General features: G+C 35.0%; 1 protein-coding gene across 3 annotated transcripts in view; it reads right to left on the reverse strand.

Annotated features, from left to right (window-relative positions):
- Positions 1 to 22,638, reverse strand: part of LOC124633096 (low-density lipoprotein receptor) — a 174,832-nt gene that overhangs the window by 147,813 nt on the left and 4,381 nt on the right. For all 3 annotated transcript variants that reach the window (XM_047168259.1, XM_047168240.1, XM_047168232.1), the window contains exon 2: positions 12,044 to 12,166. In XM_047168259.1, the coding sequence (XP_047024215.1) occupies positions 12,044 to 12,166 (123 nt within the window). The remainder of the gene's footprint in view (positions 1 to 12,043; positions 12,167 to 22,638) is intronic.

The raw sequence follows: 22,638 nt of genomic DNA on the forward strand, positions 1-22,638 counted from the left end.
CGACTTTGTCATCTATTTAATGTTTTTTTGCGTAATAATACGTGTAATATTTTTGCCACACACAACTTAAATGCGGACTAATTAGAATCACTACTTTTATCCCTATGGTCACGTCTATTGCGGTTCAGTTCTCAGCGTTTTGTTTAGTCTGCTGTGCTTTTGCCGTTAAAGTACAAAAATGAAATATATGGAACGTTTCTAATGGTTATGCGTATTCCGTTGTTTTCAAGTCAACGGGCCCTTAAAATTCAATATCAGACAATTCAGATCTTTGATTTTGCTGACCCCGTAGTCGCTGGCATAAGGGACAGGATCCGCGTACGAAGTCGCGGGCAGAAGCTAGTTGATAATAAATAATTTGTCACAATAACGTCAACCCGCTACTCATTACCTACAGTTAATTTCTGCGGCTTATTAGTTTGTGCAAATTATAATGCGTAATTAGTGAACTGTGAAAATACAGTTGCCTGAATTAACAAGTTCAACAAAAATGAAATAGATAACAAAATAAAACTAAACATACGCCATCAAAAGATAATTAAAATAACAACAACAGTTAACAATATTATAGATTTCATATATATTCTTAGCATCCGTTCCCTGTTTACAAGTTACAAGATTTAGCAAAATATTACGTAAGTACAAAATCAATACGCCAATAAAACGTATCAGGCCAAGTGAACAAGTTCCAATGCCGTTCATTTGAACAGACAATATAGGAGCGGGGAAATCTAATCTGCTTCTGAAATTTTCCAACCGACCCTCATTACCATTTGAAGGCGAAGAGAAAAGAAAGAAATATTCTCCATGACGGAAATTTCATGTAAATTGGGTGAAGTACGCGCCTCTTGCTTTCTTAAAATTTTCGTTATACTCACAATTTTTATTGTGATTGCAGTCGCAGCGATCTGTCACCGTGACCAGTTAATTTGGTCGCAAGTTTGTTTTTCTTTTATTAATGAAATATTTTTTAACGACTTGGAAAAAAGTGAACTTTTCTGAATTTTTAACAAACTTTCTGTATTTGTCACACACATGCACTCTATTGCCTTATTTAATAGTTTAGCTTCCCGACACTTTTTGTGAGTAAATTATTCAGAAAGATATTTTATGGTATTTCAGAGATAGTCCAGCTCACTACACTGAACGAGAATACAAAATCGTCGATCGATTTCAAGTCTACATCCGTATTAACCAAGCAAACAGCTATTAACCAAGTATCCGATCATCAGCCGATCAATGCGGTATCTGGTTAATCATTTAGCCATCCAGCAGGGTTTTGTTCCGTGTCAGAATTGGGTCGGCACCGCGCGGCTGGCTGCGTACATTTTACAGCTCGCCGTTGACGTGCCGTCCACGGGACGTGACCGGTGCGACAACGACCGAGACCGACTTACTTTTATACTTGTTACAAGAAGGACCTTGTAAGGCTACAAGTGACACTTTCCATAATTCCCAAGACACAGCTTAGTCTAGAACAGTTTTTTAGTTACCTAGATGTTTTTGTAAGAAATAAGCATCTATTTTTGTTCTTTAGTTCTTTTCAGTTTCTATTGTAGAGAAGCCGAAAATCGATCTCAGTGGCGTGCACTTGGAGAGGCCCATGTCCAGCAGTGGACTACGATAGGCTGATGATGAGAATACAAAAATCTTAGTTTATAGTAAGTATGTAATAGAAAATAGTTTTACAATGGAGCTTTTTATTACCTAATGCTAGTTTAATTCATGAGAAACGAGAATAACCTATAGGTACTTTAGAAAGTAACAAAAAAGCTTTTACTGTAACCCTTGTCAGTTTAATTTCAATAATATTCACGATAGCACTAATTACGGCTATTCAATTTATTCGATTACATTATTCGAACCATTTTCATTAGCATTTGTAAAGTTAAATCGAAATAAAATGTTTGAAACGCTCTTTAATTATTTATGACAGCTCCATTATTGAGTTCACAGTCGCTAAAAGAGAGGTGAGCAGATTATTTTATATTTAAACGTTTTCACTCCCAGCGAGCAATCTTTAAAAGTAATATTTGAAATAATTATTATAATCGCTTTCATTCCTCCATTATCATCGAAAATTCGTATGAATGAAAATAAAAATTACTTAACATGACGTAATTTTCGATCTTCAGACCCCATTGTAACCTACAGAATAATAACTGCAATCATATTTTAAAGTCTGCGCCGTTAATCTCTTTAATAGCTTGAGGCACTCCAAAGAATCGAGTTTAAAAATAAATGTGGGGACAAAGGAATCGATAAGGATTTAAGGCCAAAAACTTGGGAAAGCACTAAAATTTAATACCGGCCGCTAGCAGTTGAGGGGACACCACACTTTATGGCGGCAATTACTACCCTTCAACTCTGTAATGTCGAAGATTGGTTTGTCTTTTATGGATTTTCGGGAATCGGGGTTCCTGCATTGATTATTCCAAATGCCCAACTTCTTTATAGTTTGCCGATAATTTTGAAATGACGTTGGTATTGGCGGGAAGTCGGAAGACTCGATTTGACATAAAGCCAGGATGGATAGGATCTATTTGCGTCGAAGCCTTCCTTTGCCGTCGATCAAGTTAATACTGCGTAATACAGATGAAATTGTTACGTGATGTTTTGTTTTAGGGCAAATACACATTCTTTATTGATTACAAAACTCTATGAAATCAATCAGTGCAAGGCACAAACAAGTTTTATCTAATACCGCTTGGCGAGCTGTTTGAAATTGTTAATTATGTTACTCAACAATGCACACTACCAATAATACCTACATAATACGTTAGTCGTGACACAATCACATTTGCAGATTAAGTTCCCGGAATTTCAAACGAACTAATAAGCGTTTGGTTACAATGGGTACTAAGAACAGGTCCAGAACACTGGCTATACCTCAATAATGTTGGTACATTACAAATATAATATTCATAATTTCAATTAGGTGCAATTCCAATGAAAACGTTGATAAGCTCAAAAGAAGATAAACAAAAAACTAATTTGCTCTGAATATACAAAACCAAACTACTTTTTATTACTGTATACGTGGAATTGAAAAGTTTTACAAACAGAAAATATCACAGTTGAATATGTGTAAAAACCAATTTATGCAAAAAATCTGCTTCAGTTGAAATGAGTTAACAGGTTCGGATAAAAACATTTCATTAAAATTCATTTGTTTATTTTCGACGATTCACTTTTACATACTATATATGTATCTACTAGCTTTTGCCCGCGACTTCGTTCGCATGATATAGTGACTTCCGGCATATTTTTGGTTTGACCAATAGATGGCGCTATATGTCCGTAATAAATTTTATTTTTTATTTTTATATATATTTTTTTTAAATAAAAACTATCCTATGTCCTTTCTCAAGTTCCAAACTATGTCTGTACCAAATTTCACACAAATCGGTTCAGTAGTTTAGGCGTGAAGAAAAGACAGACAGATAGACAGACAGACAGAGTTACTTTCACATTTATAATATTAGTTAGGATATGTAAGTTATTACTTGGAATTAATGTACCTATACTAATATAATAGAGCGGAATATTTTTATATAATTTTTTTGTTTCTTTATTTTACATGTTTGTACATTAAAGGCTCCGAAGCTACTAAATCGATTTGAAAAATTCTTTCAGTGTTGGAAAGCAGAAATCTTCCCGAGTAACATAGGCTATACTTTATCCCGGTACGGGTAGCGTTCCCACGGTCCACGAGTGAAACCTCGGGAAAACGGCTTGTTGTTTGTAAAGTAATCTTCATTTCAATCATACCATGATAGGTGCCATCAATCTAAACTAATTCCAGATAGTACTTAGTAATTATAGCCAGAGAAGCTGTTCGCTCGTAATTCGAATAACATTGCTGAATAATATTATTAACTAAATACTATTACTATCAATGCCAGTCATCGCATTGGTATTCAAACGCCTCAGCTCAACGTAAGGACATTTGCAGACACACACACACACACACACACATCTTTACAGTGTGTAAACGTTTCAGTTCTCATTTACAAAATACTAGCTTCTGCCAGCGGTTTCACCCGAATCCCGTGGGACCTACTTCCCGTACCGGGATAAAAAGTAGCCTATAGCCTTCCTCGACGAATGGGCTATCTAACACTGAAATAAATTTCCAAATCAGACCAGTAGTTCCTGAGATTAGCGCGTTCAAACAAACAAACAAACAAACTCTTCAGCTTTATAATATTAGTATAGATTGATTTTGGTATGTACAGCGCACTTACAAAATCGGCCCTGTAGTTGCGAGATTAGTGTGTTCAACCTAACAAAAAAATTTACAGCTTTATGATAGGCACAAACATAACCAAAATTATATTAAAACTTTGATATAAAAAAAAACTTATTCTTCCATCTTTTGTATCAGGTAAGTGTTGACCGTATCATACACAAAAAGTGCTTAGTTTCTGCCTCATTACTTGTAGTTGCCTCACCTCGCCAAAGCCGTATTGGAAGGAAGCAACTCATATATTTAAAGAGACACTTTGAAAGAAAATTCGCTCTTATCACCCATAACATAAACGCTAATGTTGCCTGCCATTCAGAAAGCTGTCCTCGGAAAGGGTTGTCACTTTATATAAAGCTGACGTGGCCGCAAACGACAGTTAATGGCGCATAAAATTCACAGTAAGCCTGACATAGTATAATCATTTTACGGTACTGTAATTTCAGGTATTTATGTATAGAAATACGCTGGCTGTACAATTTCTCCTTTCAAAGTACAAAGTTTATATGAAAAGGCAGGTAAATACTTAAGGGAATAATAATATGAGAAATAAACACAGCTATTAAACGTCGTCTGTACTAATGTCGTCTTTGAAGGTTAAGATATTGGCTCTTGAAGTTTGTATACTAAATAGCTATTAAGGTACATATAGCTAAGCTCTGTTAGTACTCAGAACTTCACTATTTTCCGAATTCAGCGCTTGATTTCATATTGAAGCTTTGGTTAATCTTGCATGCCGAAGTTGAGATTGGTTCATTTAGTACAATATGTATTGTTAAGCAATTAACTATTTTGATTGATTTTGCTCATAATCAGTCCTATATTGTTGTCGACATACGTCAACAGTTGAACAAAAATCAGTTCCTATCGCGCTCACAATCCTTGGCCTATTAATAATTCCTTCGCCTATAAAGAACATTGGCATGTGTAAGTAGGTATCCACAAAGCCGTCATTTGAGTAAATCAATGGAGTACCTCACTCAACGGTCACAGAGATACTGTCGCGTCTCTTTGAGGTTTACCCTTCACCCTTTGACTACCTGCGCACGAAACACAGCTAAGTCTTGCGGTTATCGTGATATTTTCAGTTGGACATATCTAACAAAGGATTTTCCTCTGCTACTTAGTTATTACGCTATATTTAGACGTTTAGAGATACCCAAGGTTTTTGTTATTACCTACCTATGTCACAAGATTTGCCTTTTTATTTCGTCAACCCTCTTCAGCAAATCTTAGAATACAATTATTTGACTGCGATGTGATTCTTAGTAGAATTAGTAGACTCGCTCTACGTAAATACTATTACGCTGATCAAAGGAGGCTGAATAATCAAAATTCTACAATCTACACCTTTGTAACGCACGTTTGAAATATGATTAAGTCTCCAGCTTCGTAATCGCGTTCGCAGAATCTTTGGATTAATGTATTCAATTCACAACTTATTCTCAGATTTTATCGTAGATATGTGAGTGATATGTTAGCTAAACTTCAGGACATTGACCTGGTGTAAATTCATGCAAATGTTATAGGCTGGCAAAGATTTACATATCATTCAAAATACAGTTTTTGTTCCCACCGTTCTAAAACCTGAGGATTTATGAGGGTGACGTAACAAAATGTCGGTACAAAATACCATGTACACAGTAGCAGTAGGTAGTTATTCATTAATAGTCTAGATGTACGCACAATTTTCTGCCGCCGAGGCTATCGAGGTGTCTGCGTGACCAGATTTTGAAATGTCGACATATTACACCTGTATGCCCGGCCTATACTATCGTCAACAGCGACTAGAAAATGTCGAAGGCGAGCAAATATGACGCCATCTGTCGCTTGAACCTGACAGAAAATATTCCCAGGATCAACTGGGAAATATTCTACGAGCGATTTTTCTCACCGGTAGTAATAGGTAAACATAATTTTCAGGTAGTGTTACAGATTTATTGTTGCTGTTTTGTCTACCTTAAAGTTTATTTTATTGTAGAGAGTTGAGTGTTTATTTAGTGACAATCATTAATTTTAAAACTTTAAAAGAAAAAACTGTCAATCAATCAAATGAAATGATTGACGACGTTTCAGTTCACATGCAGTAAATATCAATATGGTACACATTAATAACATCAGATATTTGACGAAAAAATAATCTCACTGAGACGTCAAAAAAATTACTGAAAACTCATCATATTTTCTGATAAAAAAGATGCGATTCCAGACAAAAAAATGAAGTCGGTTCGCAAAGTAATGAGTCTCTCTTAAGCCGTCATCAAAATAATGACACTTAACTGTTACTGCTAACATAGCGCGTTTCCAAACGAGATTATGAACAAATTCTCATAACAAACTCAAATCAAAAACTTTAAATATCTGATTCGACGAAGTATTGTCGAATTCGTTCTACACGAAATTACGTAATAACAAGTTGATTTAATATTCATTGACATACCGACTAATTTAAAATACTCACATAGGCGGAGAAAGGCCAAACACAAAGTTAAACATAATTTAATGAGAGTTATGAAAATATCTTGTAAGCCTTCGGGTATACTTTGACTGTTAGGATTAGTGTGGAACATTCAGGTACCATCATCAAAAGCTTTGATGGTTTGAAGCAAAAGTTAGATATTAATTGGATTTAACCCTATTAAATAAATAGTTGTAGAATTATAATAAGGGTTAGTAATTAAGCAAAAACGTTGCTATGAAAATTCGAATATGAATTATATAAATCAACTTCCTCAAACTTCCCTCGCATTCTAATTTTACATTTTCATTTCAAACAATCTACCTACATTCCTAGTTAAAAGATACCCACTTAACGGAATATTATACAAACATTTTAGCGAGCTCGTCCATACAATGCAAAATATACAGCTTGGTTTCCGTACCTCAGAGGGAGGAAATAAGTTGAGCGGTGACCCAGTAACCACCACTACAATTCCCGTTCCTTGTTACAATCATAAAGCCTCCAGGTTGTTCACATGTTCTGCTTTCAAGCAGGAACTCGTACAGTTATTTATTTAAAAAGTTCTTTGCAAGAAAATACCTTTATTTCTACTGAAGTTTATGAGAGCGGAGTAAAATATTAATGTACGCGTTTTAAGGATACTCCATGTTTTATTTTATTCAAAGCATTTTCAAGATATAATAGGTATAATATTAACGTAGCAGTGACGTGTAGCTCACCTATTTAAAAATATATGTAGGTATTAAATCTAGTAAAATTTGCAGCGCATCACGCATACGGAGAATTGTAATGTACATTATTTCTGCAGTGTACCAATACGGAACAACGCAACGTTGTAAATACAGACTTCCAAGTCATAACCTTTGCGTGTGGTTGCCGCAGTCTCACAAAAAGCGCACTCGACCCATGTCACAGAGTAAAAAAATAATAGAACATGAAGGGATAACAATACGCAATCTAACAGATTAAATGCGAATACGGACCTAATTTAATTACGTCCATTTTGTTTTACCAGTTCTTTGGCAAGTTAGTTGATTACTTTAGGGAATCGCCGAGATAAATTAGATAAACAAACTGATTCACTGGAAATATAAATTAACATCAATGCGAGTGAAGAAGATTAGTTGAAGAATGATTAATAGGTTTCTTTGTGATATTAAGACAATTGGGACTAGGGTAAGGTGAAGTTAGGCTGTCGAAGGAGCCAGGAGAATATCTTTAGTAGCTAAGAGAAGGGTGCCTCGTAAAAGGAATACAACATTGTTACTCGCCTAAATGAAGGTGTTAGTCTACCTTGTAGAAGAAAATTCTTCTTAACACAAATAAACAAAATACGGCTGTTAAGGGTAGGTAGATATTATAGTAGGTAGTTAACTAAGTACAACAGATTGAAAAAGTATTTTTACCATTTTACTCACATTTACTTTACAGGCGTTTTGTTTAATTTTTATAGAAGTATTTATTATATGAAACTGAGCACGTCACAATTTTATTTATCCAACCAATATTTGTTTTGAGTTGACCAAATATTTTAGGTTCAGATCTGAATGTTTATGTATAAGCCTACGGTTTTATGCCTACATACATCTAGCATTATACAGGACTACATAAATATCGCCCAAGTACCCGTCTAAAAACAGAACCTAAGTGCGTAAGTATTAAGCTATTTCAGTGCGTATCAAAATATTTTCGGAGCGTTATTTTTTAGGTTTCTGCTAAACACAAATAGTTTCTAAAAGCGGGCAAAAGGCGAAGTTCTAAATGTAATATTAATCCCAAAGGTCAAACTGCGGTCTTAGCTTTACCTCTAAGCTAGACTAGTCTATGAATAAAATCAAAGTATACTTCGATAGTATTGTGTACTGATGCGTATTAGGTTTCACATTCGAGACTATGTTCAAATTTTACTCTGAATATAGAAATACGAAAAAGATTTGAGATTTTTGTTTTTAATTATAGCTTTTTTTGAATACAAAAATAGCCTTAACTGTAGAGTTATTTTTCAATTTTCGTTGCGCTGATTCAGAGTGATTTCAATTGTTACTTTTAAAAAATCATTTCTGCTTTAAATATTAAAACATCTGATTCTCAGTAAAACACAAAAATAATAGACAAGCAAAAACAAAATTTGCAAAAGGCCGTTCGGTGTCGGTTGTGCGAATTACTTTGAATAAAGATAACGAGAAACGGAACGAGAATGGAGCAGCTTTGTTTACGTACATTTTGAACGTTGTGCGGATTCCTTAGAAATCCTAGCCAATGTTACACGTCGGTAAACTTGTTTAGCTAATGTGATTGGCTAATATCGTACCCTTGTGATTATTCTTAGCAAATTGCTGAGTGGTAAACAGAGGAAAACATGCTCGAGTGTTTATGAAAATTAATTCCTGTTTCCTGATTTTGGAAAACAATTAATTTAAAGTTATTATTGGTTAATCAGGAATCAGGAACGTGTTCAGATTGATTTATAAACAAAATTGTTATACGGTTGGTTCATTGCTTTGAAGCATTTATTTAAGTTATGACGCTAATCTATATATATAAAAATGAATTGCTGTTCGTTAGTCTCGCTAAAACTCGAGAACGGCTGGGCCGATTGAGCTGATTTTAGTTTTAAAATGTTTGTCGTAGTCCAGGGTAGGTCTAAACGGTGAGCAAATAAGGAAAAAAAAATGCGAGTAAGATTCCCGGGACGGGAGTGATAAGACAAAAACCAACTTACGGAATGCCGCAGAACCACAAAAGTAAAGTACTAGGACAGCATAATTCACCTTATATAGTAAAGTATACCAATAACGAAATTTCGATGCAACTGCTCACCATGTACCAGGGTAGCATAACTTATATGAGTATACCAATACCAAGTGTTGGTAGACGCTACTGCTCACCATGTACCAGAGCGGCAAAAAATACACCGGGCGCGGGTAATACCGCGGGGAACGGCTAGTGCTAAATAACAAAGAAAGAAAAGATCTATTTACTGTGACATAGCTACTAGCTGTCCTTTACGTACTTTATTTGATTTGACATTATCTCAACTTGCAAACCTCTTCGCAGACGAAATTAAGTAAATATTTGATTAATAATAAATGTTTGATTACATCAACAGTTTCGGAGAATAACAATCCATGAATGTGCATGTAGCATCAACAAAACTTTTGAGCATGCCTTAGGCACAATGACTTATTATTAACTTGTCATAGTTTATTACTACGACGCATGCGCAGTGGGCATTGCCTAACGGCGCCAGCTAGTCGGGGCAAGTCATCTCCCATCAATAAATGAAGCCCAAGCAATCAAGTGGACGCTTGCAATCAGCCGTTAATAAATTGATACAGATTGATAATAAGGTGTCACCATGCAGGGTCAATTCGTGTTCTAACTGACTAGGCAAAATCGTACCATAATTGTAAATGGTTGGACATACAAGACTTAACACGTGTTCGTGAATACGTATGGGTACACGTGTTTCTATTTGCACAACTGCTTTTCATCGTAGGTACACGTAAATAGTTAACGTTTATTTTGAATATCTGAGTATATGACTTGATTCTTGGTAAATACAATATCATTGAGGATGTGAGCCGAAGAAATAATAACACTCAATCAAAATCAGCGGAGATTGTTGGCGAAATCAGACATAAATAAATACCTATCTCGGTATTCAGAAAACATCAACAGGCGTAGATTCGCCTTATCTTATCGAAATGATAAAACCTTGGTAAATAGAAGAAGCAAAAATCGGTAGCATATAAGAAAATATTACACCTACTTGTGTAATAAATGAAGGAAATAGAGAAATAAAGGAGAAAAAATTACTGACATTAAGCGTTTAAATAATAGTTGTGCGACTTAAGGTAACGCTCAGCCGTAATTCCTACAGTAAAACTTATTGCCCTGCTTTATACGCTAGCTTTGTTTGTTCCCAAGCATTCCCATTCCATTGTGTGCGGAACATGTTAAATTAAAACCAGTAAATAATTAAATAATAATTAAATTACATCACGACTTGCGACCCTCACATAAAGCTGTTAAGACCAAGTATTGATTCTACCATCGCCGTAAATTGCTTCTGGAAATTAAATTGAGAGAGACCAATTGATCTAAAATTAGGGGAAAGCCGTCAAGTTACCGAAGCTATTTCCCCAATAAATATTAATAGGCCGTCAATACAAGATGCCTTTGTCGTGCCCAAGTGAGGACAATATCGGACGATACGTTGACGTACTCTGTCTTTAAATTATAAATGGGTATCTGTCCTCAATTATATAACCTTCAATCATTTGGGTGGGTCTTGTAATTTTTTTACATCATTCTTCGAGTTTTTTACGTAGTGACAGCATTTATTAAACAGAAACTATATACTTACAATGGGCATGCACTTTATTTATATTTTTTGGTAGAAACAGTAATTATGGCTTAGCTTTTACATGCTCGAAGATTTTTCTGACAAGAACGCAGTGGAGGCTAGCAAAATTAGACACGATCTCGTTTGTTAATTACTATAAATAAACCATAAAATACCAGTTGTTTACAGTTTGTTATTACTGAATGAATTGTCACGCAAACGGGCCATAATTAAAGCGTTTAAAACAATGACGCATTCATTCTTTTTTATGTCTATAAATATCGCAAGTTGGAGTTAAAATACGAACATTGTATTGCTTTAACGTTCAATGAAGGAAAACACAGAATTATTTTTTTCATATTGTCTTCAATGACGTTCATCGTCAGAAATGTCGTGATAAGAATAATCATGATTATTTGTTTTTGCATTTAAATTAATTTATTTAGAGAACTGTGAAGGGACGTGAACGTTTCAAAACTTAAGCCTAACCTACAGTGACTTATATTTATTTACCAAGTGATACACATACGGGATACTAGTGGAATTTTATTGATCTAAAAAATACAACCAGCCTCCAAAAAACTGTAGAGAGGAAAATAAATTTACTTTGCTGAAACGCTCGAAAAATTGGTCTAAAAATCGTCGCTCTAAAAGTTGGTGTTTCTAAAAACATCCGAATTGCGAAACTATTTTTGGTTGTAGATTCTGGAATAGGCTAGAAACCGCGACAGATTTCAACAAATTACCACCAGAATTCATCACAATTATAAGAGTATCCATACACTGCAGACTAGACAGTCGGTCTGCCCGATAGTCAGAAAATTTTTTTTTTTTTTCGGAAAGTCGCGAATTCAATGAAAATTTTTTGACAGGTCTGATACTGGCTAAATATCTGAGCGTTGTTATGTTTCATTTCCAATTCATTTCCATTTCCAGCAAAACTGTCGGCCGAGTAAAATTTTGTAGTGTGTAAAGATATGCCACTAACCTTTTTTGCATTCTTCAATTTCTTCATCGGAGTTGTCTTCGCAGTCCTTCTCCAGGTCACACACCCACATGCTGGGTATGCACTTGCCATTGTTGCACTGGAACTGCTTCAAAGAACATATTGCTGTAACAAACAAATAACACTCCATTTAATTCACGTATTTCTTCTCAAAAAATATTCTGAAGCCCTAGTACATTCTAACCTAAGATGTATGCCATGAAAATTTAATACAAAGTAACCCTGGTCCTAGTGCAGTTATAATTTGAAAGTATTTGTAGTTTTTTTTTAAGGAACAGCAAACAGTTGCATTATAATCTTAAAACTAATATAACAATTGTTGTGATCATAACCACCATGTAAACCACAACGCTATCCACAGGTAAACATAAAGTTTTTGAGATTATAGATTAGTTTAAAGTAGTTTATAGGGTATATTGTATAGTAGCTATTGTATATTTTTCTATAATAAATAAAATATATAAAGATCGTGAATATTGATAGTCAACAAGCTTTTTGTAGACGCACAGATCTAAAAATTCAAATCTCAAAATATCATCAACGTCAAAACTTAAAGCATATCTTTCAGAGAATCGCCCTGTTTGGACAGTAAAATGTTTTTATTCATGGAATAAATTCACATTTGCGTCTAGATGCGTCGCACCGCGCTGGGGTGTCAAACACCCTTCCGTTAACTAAATGCGTATGGATTTGCATCTGACGTCACGTCAAACACGGAACTCTAATTAGCTAGGTGCGGGTATGCACCTAACGTGATATTTACTGGTACAGGTATACTGCATAGTTTGTATCTACCACATTAAAAATAGGGTATTTTTTTTTTGTTTAGATAAGTGACAAGCAGCTATATGAACTACTATAGGAAGTACATAGTACAAAAGTGGGTCAACTGTTTAAAGCAATACATCTAAATGAATATACTTAATACTACGTATTAAAATTGATATCATCTCTATTCACAATCACGGCATTTTGAAATAAAATGTAAGAAAATCGAATAATTGAATATATTCGTAATATGAAAACAAGTAGCTACATGATATTCCAGTTACCTACTGGAATATCATGTACCGATAGTTCATGGAAGCTACAATCTCCTTACTATTATAACCTGCTTCATTTTCAAAGGCTATACATGCATAAGTATGCATTGAATGTTTTATAACAGTGTTTCATTTAACTACCTACTTTGACCACGTCATTAAAACCTCCCTATTTTGCCTGAAAGCTATTTCTTCTCGACGATGCATGAAAAAAGTAAAAGTCGTAAGCAATCTCACGAAGCCTATTAAAACTACACAAAAGATTGTTTAGAAGCGGGGAGTAGACAATATCAGTTGATTACGTAAGAAATAAAAAATATGAAAAGCAATATACTTTTTTTCTGGTGGAAAATCATCTAAAACCCCCCGCTGTGGGCGTCAGACTTTCACTGACTAAAACCCACCATGTTTCTACTGGAACCCTTAAAATACCACAGCCCCGGCAGGAGAACCAATATTCCTACCGCAGAAATTATGACTACATAATTGAAACAATGCTGAATAATTAATTGAATAAAAAGTTACAGGAAATATTTTCAAGGAAAATAACATATTCAATCAACATAATGGGATGAATAGGGTTACTATTAATTAAGTAGCTTTATTATTGTTCTAACTCGTATTATTTCAATAATTTTATCCTTCCTCTTCGTATTTTGTTCAAATATGAAGAGGATGGTTGTTACGTCATCACATAAAGGAACTATTTTGAGCATACTATTGACATAAACTACAGGGACATAAAGGTATCCGGTTTATAAGGAAAACGCAATAACCATTTGCCGCTTTTATTCTCCCAGAATTTCAGGGTCACATTACCTAAATAAATTCTCATCAAAAATATTTTTTTCTACATATACTACGAATATCTTGATTAATACTGAAACCATAAATTTTATTCAAATATATAACTGAGCCACACTGCTCTGTTGAGATAGTATTCAGTGCATAACTTCAATCTATCTTTGAATAAAGAATACAATGTCTTCTCTGTTCGAACGAAAACAACAAAACGTTCAATACTAATGATAAGATAACGTATAATGCTAATATGACGAAGCAACTGATATCAGTCACGCCATAATTTATTATACCTACGTCGAAATTACTTCACTTATACCGCAATTTTTATCAATAATAGTGATTAAGCTAATCTTTCATTGATCGCAGCTATGATACATTATTGTGATTTATTTTCAATTGAATCATAATCACACAAATAGCTAACTAGATAAGATTGCAAATTAATGGAATATCACAAAATTATTTTCTGACTAATCCAGATTATGATTCTGATTCACGACCCACAAATATCTAAGTCGGTCAAAACAAGTATGTAACCAAAATATAATGACACAGTATTTTATGGTATCAAGTGTCTCCCCCAGCTCATAAACTCCGTAAGTATTTCTGTTAACATCTCAATTATCTGTGTCGTACAAAAACTTTCATTCATAACACTGGCACGCCCAACACACATTTCAAAGATAAACACACAATAGAGGAAAATGGCCTATCAAAACTTGGCACATAATTCACCCGGGCCTATACTCTTACTGTACGATTGGACGTACATTTCCATGATCCTTAACAGTCTTTATAAGTCCATTATGTAATGGAAGCAAGGAATCAGACGGTCAATACAATCGGCGAGACTATCTCCCGTCCGCTCGACTTGATTTATGCGCCAACATTTTCGAGAGAAGCCATCCCATCCCCTGTACATGGAATATTGCAATCAATGATTTACATACGTGCTATTGATTTATAGCGAAACAGAGCAGATTGCATTATTCTGTGTAAATATTTGTGAAACAAAAGGCTCTTTTAATATGAGCACGGTCCTCTTGGGATAAATGGGTGTATTTTTTACGCTTTGTTCATTGTTTGCGATTAACTTTTTGTATTTTGTTGGTAGGAAGAGTACTTATTGTCTGTTTTATCTAATATTCATTGGGTTAATTGGATCATAAATATTTTAAAGGATATAATATGAATGTGAGACGGTTATGTACCCATTTGTAATCGGGCAGCAACATAGTTCTGTAATGTAACCTTAATTACGTAGGTATATTTTCTTTTTGTGTATTTACAAATATAATTTAAACTAATATCGTGGAGAATAGCTCTAAGCTTCATGATATATTGCATTTTCCCGGCTCATTGCCAGAGTCGGCGTTGCTAAAACTGTATGTGCTTGCGCACACTTGCATTGCCTACACCTTCATTTAAACGCATTCAGTATCAATAGTCCGTGCATCATAAATGATTGCAACTCTATTTTCTGTTGACAATGTTTTTTCTTCAATTCTTATAATTTAGTTCTCACCTCACTAGCAACTGTATGTTTTTTAATAAATGTTTTTAAGACTTGTCAAGAACCCAAACGTCTCAAAGCGTACTGGACTTTAGCCCCACCGTGTAATGTAATGTTTAAAAGTCACGTTTGGCTGAAGCGCAAATGCGAGTTTTTACGTCATTTTCTCTGTGTATAATTGAAAATGAAATTCACAATTATTTTCAAACTGCATTACCAGAATCTGTTAGATAAATGTAAGAACGCCTTAATTCTTCAATTTGTCTCAGCCAACAAAACGTGACAGGGAATCAACTTGACAAGAGAAAACTCGTTTAATTTAAATGATATAGGTAATATAATTCATGGAGTCTAAGTGGTCTGAAAGGGACACTAATTTAATTTCATTACTCTAGGAGGGTTGTTATACTAAAAGCCGGCCGTGGCGAGTAGTGACGCGCGGCACGCTCGCCCTGACATCCAATCTGTGTGGAGAACCCTCATGTCTGTCTCATTGAGAGCAAATCGCTCGAGCCTGGGGGGACTGGCCCGGCAAATTTGTACATTACGGTTACCGTCACTGGAAGTTGTTTTAGGGACTGAAATCCTGCGGCCCAATAGCTCCCAATCTACGTGATGTGACAGCGACAGTGATTGTCCACCATTCCATTAAATTTGTTTGATTAATCTGAGCGTGAATACTACGCAAGGAGAGCGGTGTAGCTTTTATAACTCACGTGAACTTTACTGTACATTGAAGGTGATCTGCTTTGCTGATACGATTTATTGACTGATATTTTTATTATGTTTGTTTTCCGTCATACTTGTCCTTATTTACTTAAATAACTTCTGCAGCTTTATAAATATAGTTTTTGCTCCGATGAACTATGCAACTTATGCTTTTTATCACATGCGAATTAACTACAATTTGTATGTCGCACATAATGTCATAATTGGCCTGTAACAAGCTGTTAGCACTATGAACTAAGCGCAGAGGGTAATTTATCTCACTCAGTTCACTCATTTGACTAAATGCTACACGTTAGTAATCGTGTACCTCCAAATTATCAACTCGATTGCCTTAACTAAGAGACCAACCCTGTGTGCCACCGATTGAATATATTGAAATATTCCAATTAGAATTTACTAAACTCGTGACCCCAACTAGAACTAATACATTTATTTGTTATTCGATTTGACTCTCGGCTCAGACAAGGGTTTGTCGCCATTTCAGGTCTAAACCCTTCGGCCCTTGTTATTTCTAGTGTCCATTAAATTATCCCTTTCCTTTTGGACTCTAACAATTGTGTTTTTAAGTTTATTTTTTCAAGACCATCAGTTTGAAAGAGCCAATCTGTGAATAGCAGATGGGATTCCCGGCAACGAATTTAAAAACCCCGATTGTATTGCGAACTTTTTCTAAAACTCCACATTGCTTTGCACCTCTCAATTTTGTTGGCACCAACAATTCTCGCATCGACGGCTATTGGAAGTTTTACAAAAAGAAAATCTTAAAGCCGAAGAAAGTATTTTATTATTAAACACTTTCAAAAATTCCAAAACTGTGCCCACGCTAATTACAATACCCACTATTCCGAAAAAGTTTGAGATATTATTTGGCAACATTGAAGAAATATTTTCATTGCTTCCCAACCCAGAATTTGCACGAGCGAGCAAAATTATTTTAATTAAAAAACTGAGAAACGAACCAAGGAGGTGGGCGATCTTAATTATTTGCTTGGTAGGGTTTAATCAAATTATACTTGAGTGAAAATTATTACAATATATAAGTATGTAGTTATTGTGAGTACTTTGAAAGAGAAGCGAGGCGTGGTGCGGTAAGTATAGTTAGGCGGCGGTACGTAGGTAAGCATGACTTGCTTTCCTGTCTAAACTTCAGAAGGAATTATCTTACTATACCCTACTTTGAAAAGTTTAGTGCACTAGAGCTACGGGTGACGTTATAGGTAGAGCAATTTACTTCTAAAACAGTAAAATATGTGCGAAACAGTACCTATAGCTTCAATATTGCAGAAATTAATATAACATAAGACTACATAAGTACTGCTATAAATGGTCGTCTACTGAGGCTAATAGTTGCCATGGTTACTGAGCGAACCCCTAAAATAGATCAAATTGCGGAAATTCGGTTAGAGGGAACTATTGCAATATGATAGGAATATCACTTTCCACTCGCAGAAAAGGATAAATGACGATGAACGGTGTTATTTTCATCAAAGATATGTAACCCTATGGGAAAAAATACATCCCAATTCCATTGATGTTTTTATTTTTAGAACTCGAGACTTTGATTTTATAGCATTGTTGGATACTTTAGAAATAATAGATGTATCTACAGATATAAAAAGAAAAAAGAATGTTCAAACAAAAGAAGGGTTCTTTCTTTCTGCAATTTTCTAGGTACATTTCTACTTATTCTTCGCCACGTTCTATGTGCTTAGGATGTACTTCCGACTGCCATAAGATTCATCGAAGACACGTACAACGATAACCTTAGGGTTTAACGAGCGCATTAGTAGCTTCAAATTGCGAGCCCTTGCCATACCCTCCGTGCTACCTTTTCCTTACTATAAATTATAAGCGTCTACAAAATACGTATACCTTCCTATGAGTAACAGTTACAGATAGCAAACCCCATAATAGTTGGGGAAGATAATGATAAGCTTTGTGTGACCGCAAAATGCAGGCGATTTTCAACCATAATGTCAAGGGAATTGTTATTATAGTGGAGAAAAAGAACTCGATAAATGGATACTTAAAAAACTTTTGCAGCCAAAATCTAAATGTTGCCCGCCCATGCCTATATTGGGTATGAATGACGTCACGTACATCAGATTGGTCTATTTTTGCGCTCCCCCTGTCCGTCAGCATCGACAGTCTCGGCCCTGTAGTATGTCATTCACCTCAACTATGTATTGTACCGCGACGAATAGGCCGTGTAATAATAGTCATTAATTCTTTAGGATGACTTCAAACTACTTCTTTCTTCTTCTATAAAAAAGCTCTAGTTATAAATAGCATTAGTAATGTTAAATACAGACTGGTAAGTAAACCCAGGTCAGAATATACCATTAAATTGAAACCAGTGGTAGTTCGGGTACCGTAAGAGGATTATATTCAGAGGTCGCGCAAACAGAAGCATTATGTCTATCATGTGCTTCTGTCAAAGTCTAGGTGACATCAGAGCAGGTTAATCTATAGAAATTATCTTAGTTAATATATATTAATATTATATTAGTTAATATATAGAATCCTTTAGAAATTCTCTACGGAAATAACGTGCATATATGCAACCAAAGAGCAAGTAGCACCAAAGCATAAGAAAGCAGAATAGGTACTACAAGAACAATATTTTTACTATCAGCAAAAAAATATTATAAGTCAGCAATAATCCATAAAATCATTTTTTATTTCAAGCAATAGCACAATCCAAAGCCAGATAAAAGTCCTCCATTACCGTATAATCGATAAATTTTAATACGAATCCTAGAAAAATCAACTGCATGCCAAATTCGGTGCTTAAAAAGTGGAACTGGCACACTGCCAAAATAAGGTTAAATAGAAAGGAAAATATTGTGCATTAGTAGTGACGGGAGAGCTTAGGAGTACATGATATCGATAAGCAGATGATACTGTGGTCGATTTAAATCCTAAACTGGATAAATGCTCCTCGACCACTGAGCTGGGTTCCTGCGTTTGAATACAAATGGACCGTTTATCCCTGAAAGCCAATCTGTATGCAAATTACAGGTCCGTTTAACTATTCTCGTTAGTTGCTCATTTTCGGAACGTCTGCATTTTCAGTTTGACTGAAATATAATCCTTTCGATTGCGGTGGTGATTGATAATGCTATTTATTTCGTTTAATAGAATTCACTCGAATGGTTCCAGAACCAAGTTTTCATCCTACCGGTACTGTAGGATGAAGTCGCGCTGAAAGATTTGATAAAAGACAGTTGTTAAAGTTGTTGGTAAACTCCTAACGCCTATACTTATAATAAATATCCTAAAACCGACCAAATCATTTTGCTATTAACTTTGGGCGTAACTTTTGCAAACGCCTCGCGATTTTAGTGTCTTCGGTAGAAGTTGTCGTCAACTTTTTCATCCCCTTTTTCCGGTTCCGCTAATGCGCAAACTTTTCTCCAGATACGCCGACACGCCTTGCGAAGTGGCTTGCTCAAAATTTCATGAAAATCCACGAAAAAGTAGCGAAGTCAACTAACTATACATGAGAACAAGCACCTACCGATAGAATTATAAAAGGAAAAAATAGTATCGAATCTTTTCTGGCAGGTCTTAGCGAATAGCGTTTCGAAAAAGAAGTAAAGGAAACGCTGACTGTATATTGCCGATATTATTGTACCGAGTTCCACTACGAAATTATTACTTGCGAAGATTGATTAGTTCAGTATAATACCTAGAATTTAATAGGTCTATGTAAACAGGAATCTCATAAACTGAAATGACTAAAGTATAATAACGCGTCAAAATAACGAAACTTCATGACTCAGTGATAGCAGTTTAATTGCCATTAACAAATAAATAAATCAATTTAATAATAATTTACTTCTTTTACATGACGAGAACCCATGAATGAAATATGCACATCATTATCTATTCTCACGCAATCCAGATCCCAATAACGCTGCAATATGTGTTCGCTCAACACAATGTGTATACGTTATCATCATTGTGTCTGCAACTGTAAGGCGCATTACTTTTTCCATTCCACCACTATCCGCGACCGGGGACCATTCCGTACTACCAAACGATTCAGCGCTTGTTACGACCATTCCATATGCAATTTTCTCCCTTCTACATTGAAATGTTTCACTATTTTCACAGTTTTAAAGTACTTTAATGAATAGTTCGTAGAACGTTTCACTATTTAAATGTACACGTGGAACGACTGAAATATTTGCATAGCGCAGTTTCATTCTGATTACTGTTCAAGGAAATTCCAAAAAATAATGGAAGCAGTAAAATATTAAAATAATTCTTAAAAATGAATTCTTTGTAAATTGACGCTTGCGACAACCTACTAGGAATTCTGAAATGGAATCATTATTATTCATATTTCAAGGAATGCTGAACTAAGACAATTAAATAATGAAAGCGCCTACCGCCGTCGGAGCTACAATTGAATCGGCGTAATTGAGAACATGCCGAGAGAAATCTAGTATGAGTTGGCTCATTAGTGACTATGAATAACTTGTTCGAAACTTTATTAACTATGGCCTTATGTAGTCATCACGAGCATTGTAACAACAACTTTTGTGGCAGAGCCCCGCCCGGCCCTTTCACAAAGTCGCGAATTTCAACAAGCTCTTGAGGACTCTAAAACTGTCTCTAAAATGTCTTTTCGTGCACGATGTTCAATTTTATTGAGTTTTTCAGAAGTTGAATTGGAGTTTCTATGGCTGTGAGATTTTCAACGAAGTTATTTTCATACTAGAAGCTATTTACAGTAAAAATCAAATATTTCATAAAGAGTCAACAGAACTAAAAATACATTTTTAGAAAAGTCTACGCCCACGAGACAATAATACTATTGGAGCCAAGAGAAAATGCTCGACATTTCCTAATAAAGTCGAAATTCTCTTAGGACTTTCTAGAATGTCAACCACTCAGTTTGTGTCCAACAAAATAAACCATTGATCGGAAATGTACTGAGCGTCCGACTCCCACAATTAATACATGCTTCGAACCAAATGGTTGGCCCAAGAGTAAAATGGCTTCAACTGTTACTGTGTTCAACGAATATTCGAACTTATTTTTGAAGATGAAGGGATTAAATTCGATTGTCAAAATTCGATGTGGGTTTCGATCTAACCCCTGCTATAGAATTGTCTATGAGTATCATCGACATAGCAAAGGGCAGCAGTGAGGTTTAATGACAATGGACCAATACAGAATCGAGGTCAACGTTAAGTGTCGCATTGGACTTGGCACGGACCCTTAATTGAGCGGTTATCGTGTGGTCAGTAATGGAACGACGAAAAAATAATAGAAGTTCGTAGAAGTGGGTTTGACACGATATTGCAGTGGAATTCAAACCCACTTCAGCTGACATCCGACGAGTCAGAAAGGGAAATATAAAGATGAAATAATATCAGCGTTTCTATATTTTACCTTCAACTTTAATAGCTTCAAACCTTTATCTATCTCGAATAAACGAAATCCAATTTGTATAAAATACGGGTTTTTCTCTGAATCATTTGGCTTGTAACCGATGTTATAACTGTTGCCGATAAATGTCGATAACTCGTCTCCCATCATATTGAATACTGCCGTTGGTATTTTTCGACATCAAAATATGTACCACAATTTCCTTCGCCTTTATTTAAATAATATTTGTTTTTTTTTTTTCAGTGTCATTTAATCAACGATCGATATTATTTCATGGACATTCGATGATTATTAACAATTGAATGTAACACCAGAGAAGCGATAGCAACAATATCAATAACCCAAACGTATTCGGAAATGACAGTTCATTGGTTATTGATTTATTGCCAAGACAAAAGAAAAGCAATGAAATTGTTTATACGTTCCTTATTTCAAAGAATAATATAATTTCGAAATGTGCATTAAAGCAGGTAGGTTAAAACCATATTAATGACAACCATGTTAAAGAATATTCACAAACCAATAAATAAAAGAAAGCCCAGCAAATTCAAGACAAAGCATAAAATTATAGAATTGAGATAAGTTTCGAAAACAAATCACTAACAAGAATTACTCAGCACACATGTTTAATGAAACTTGCAGACACAACTTGCCTGCAATTAATGGAAGAGTTGGACTCCAGACTAAGTCAGCTACAACTGTGTGTGTATTTAAGTTGTTCACTTAGTGTCTTCGAAATCTCTTATATAATTATTAATACACAGTATTAATGTACCACATGTTAAATTGGCTAGATAAGACGAACATACAACAGCTTTTACAAGCAAATAAATTAATGTTTTTGAAATCTGTCTGCAATTTAATTAGTGGAAACTTTATTTTTCTTATTAATCATATCAACTCCTTGCTTACTCCCACCTGTAAAGTAATTAAGGTCAGCGAACAAAATGTTCATTTATCATCGTTAAAAATTAGGGCACTTAATCTTGATCAGCTATCGCTAGCAAAAATTGACTTGTTTTAATTAACCTCCAGTGAGGAAGTATTTATTTCAGAAAGGGAATTTTTGTCACCCTTCGTGTGAA

This window comes from Helicoverpa zea, chromosome 1 (assembly GCF_022581195.2).
Source record: "Helicoverpa zea isolate HzStark_Cry1AcR chromosome 1, ilHelZeax1.1, whole genome shotgun sequence".
NCBI classification, from domain to species: domain Eukaryota; kingdom Metazoa; phylum Arthropoda; class Insecta; order Lepidoptera; family Noctuidae; genus Helicoverpa; species Helicoverpa zea.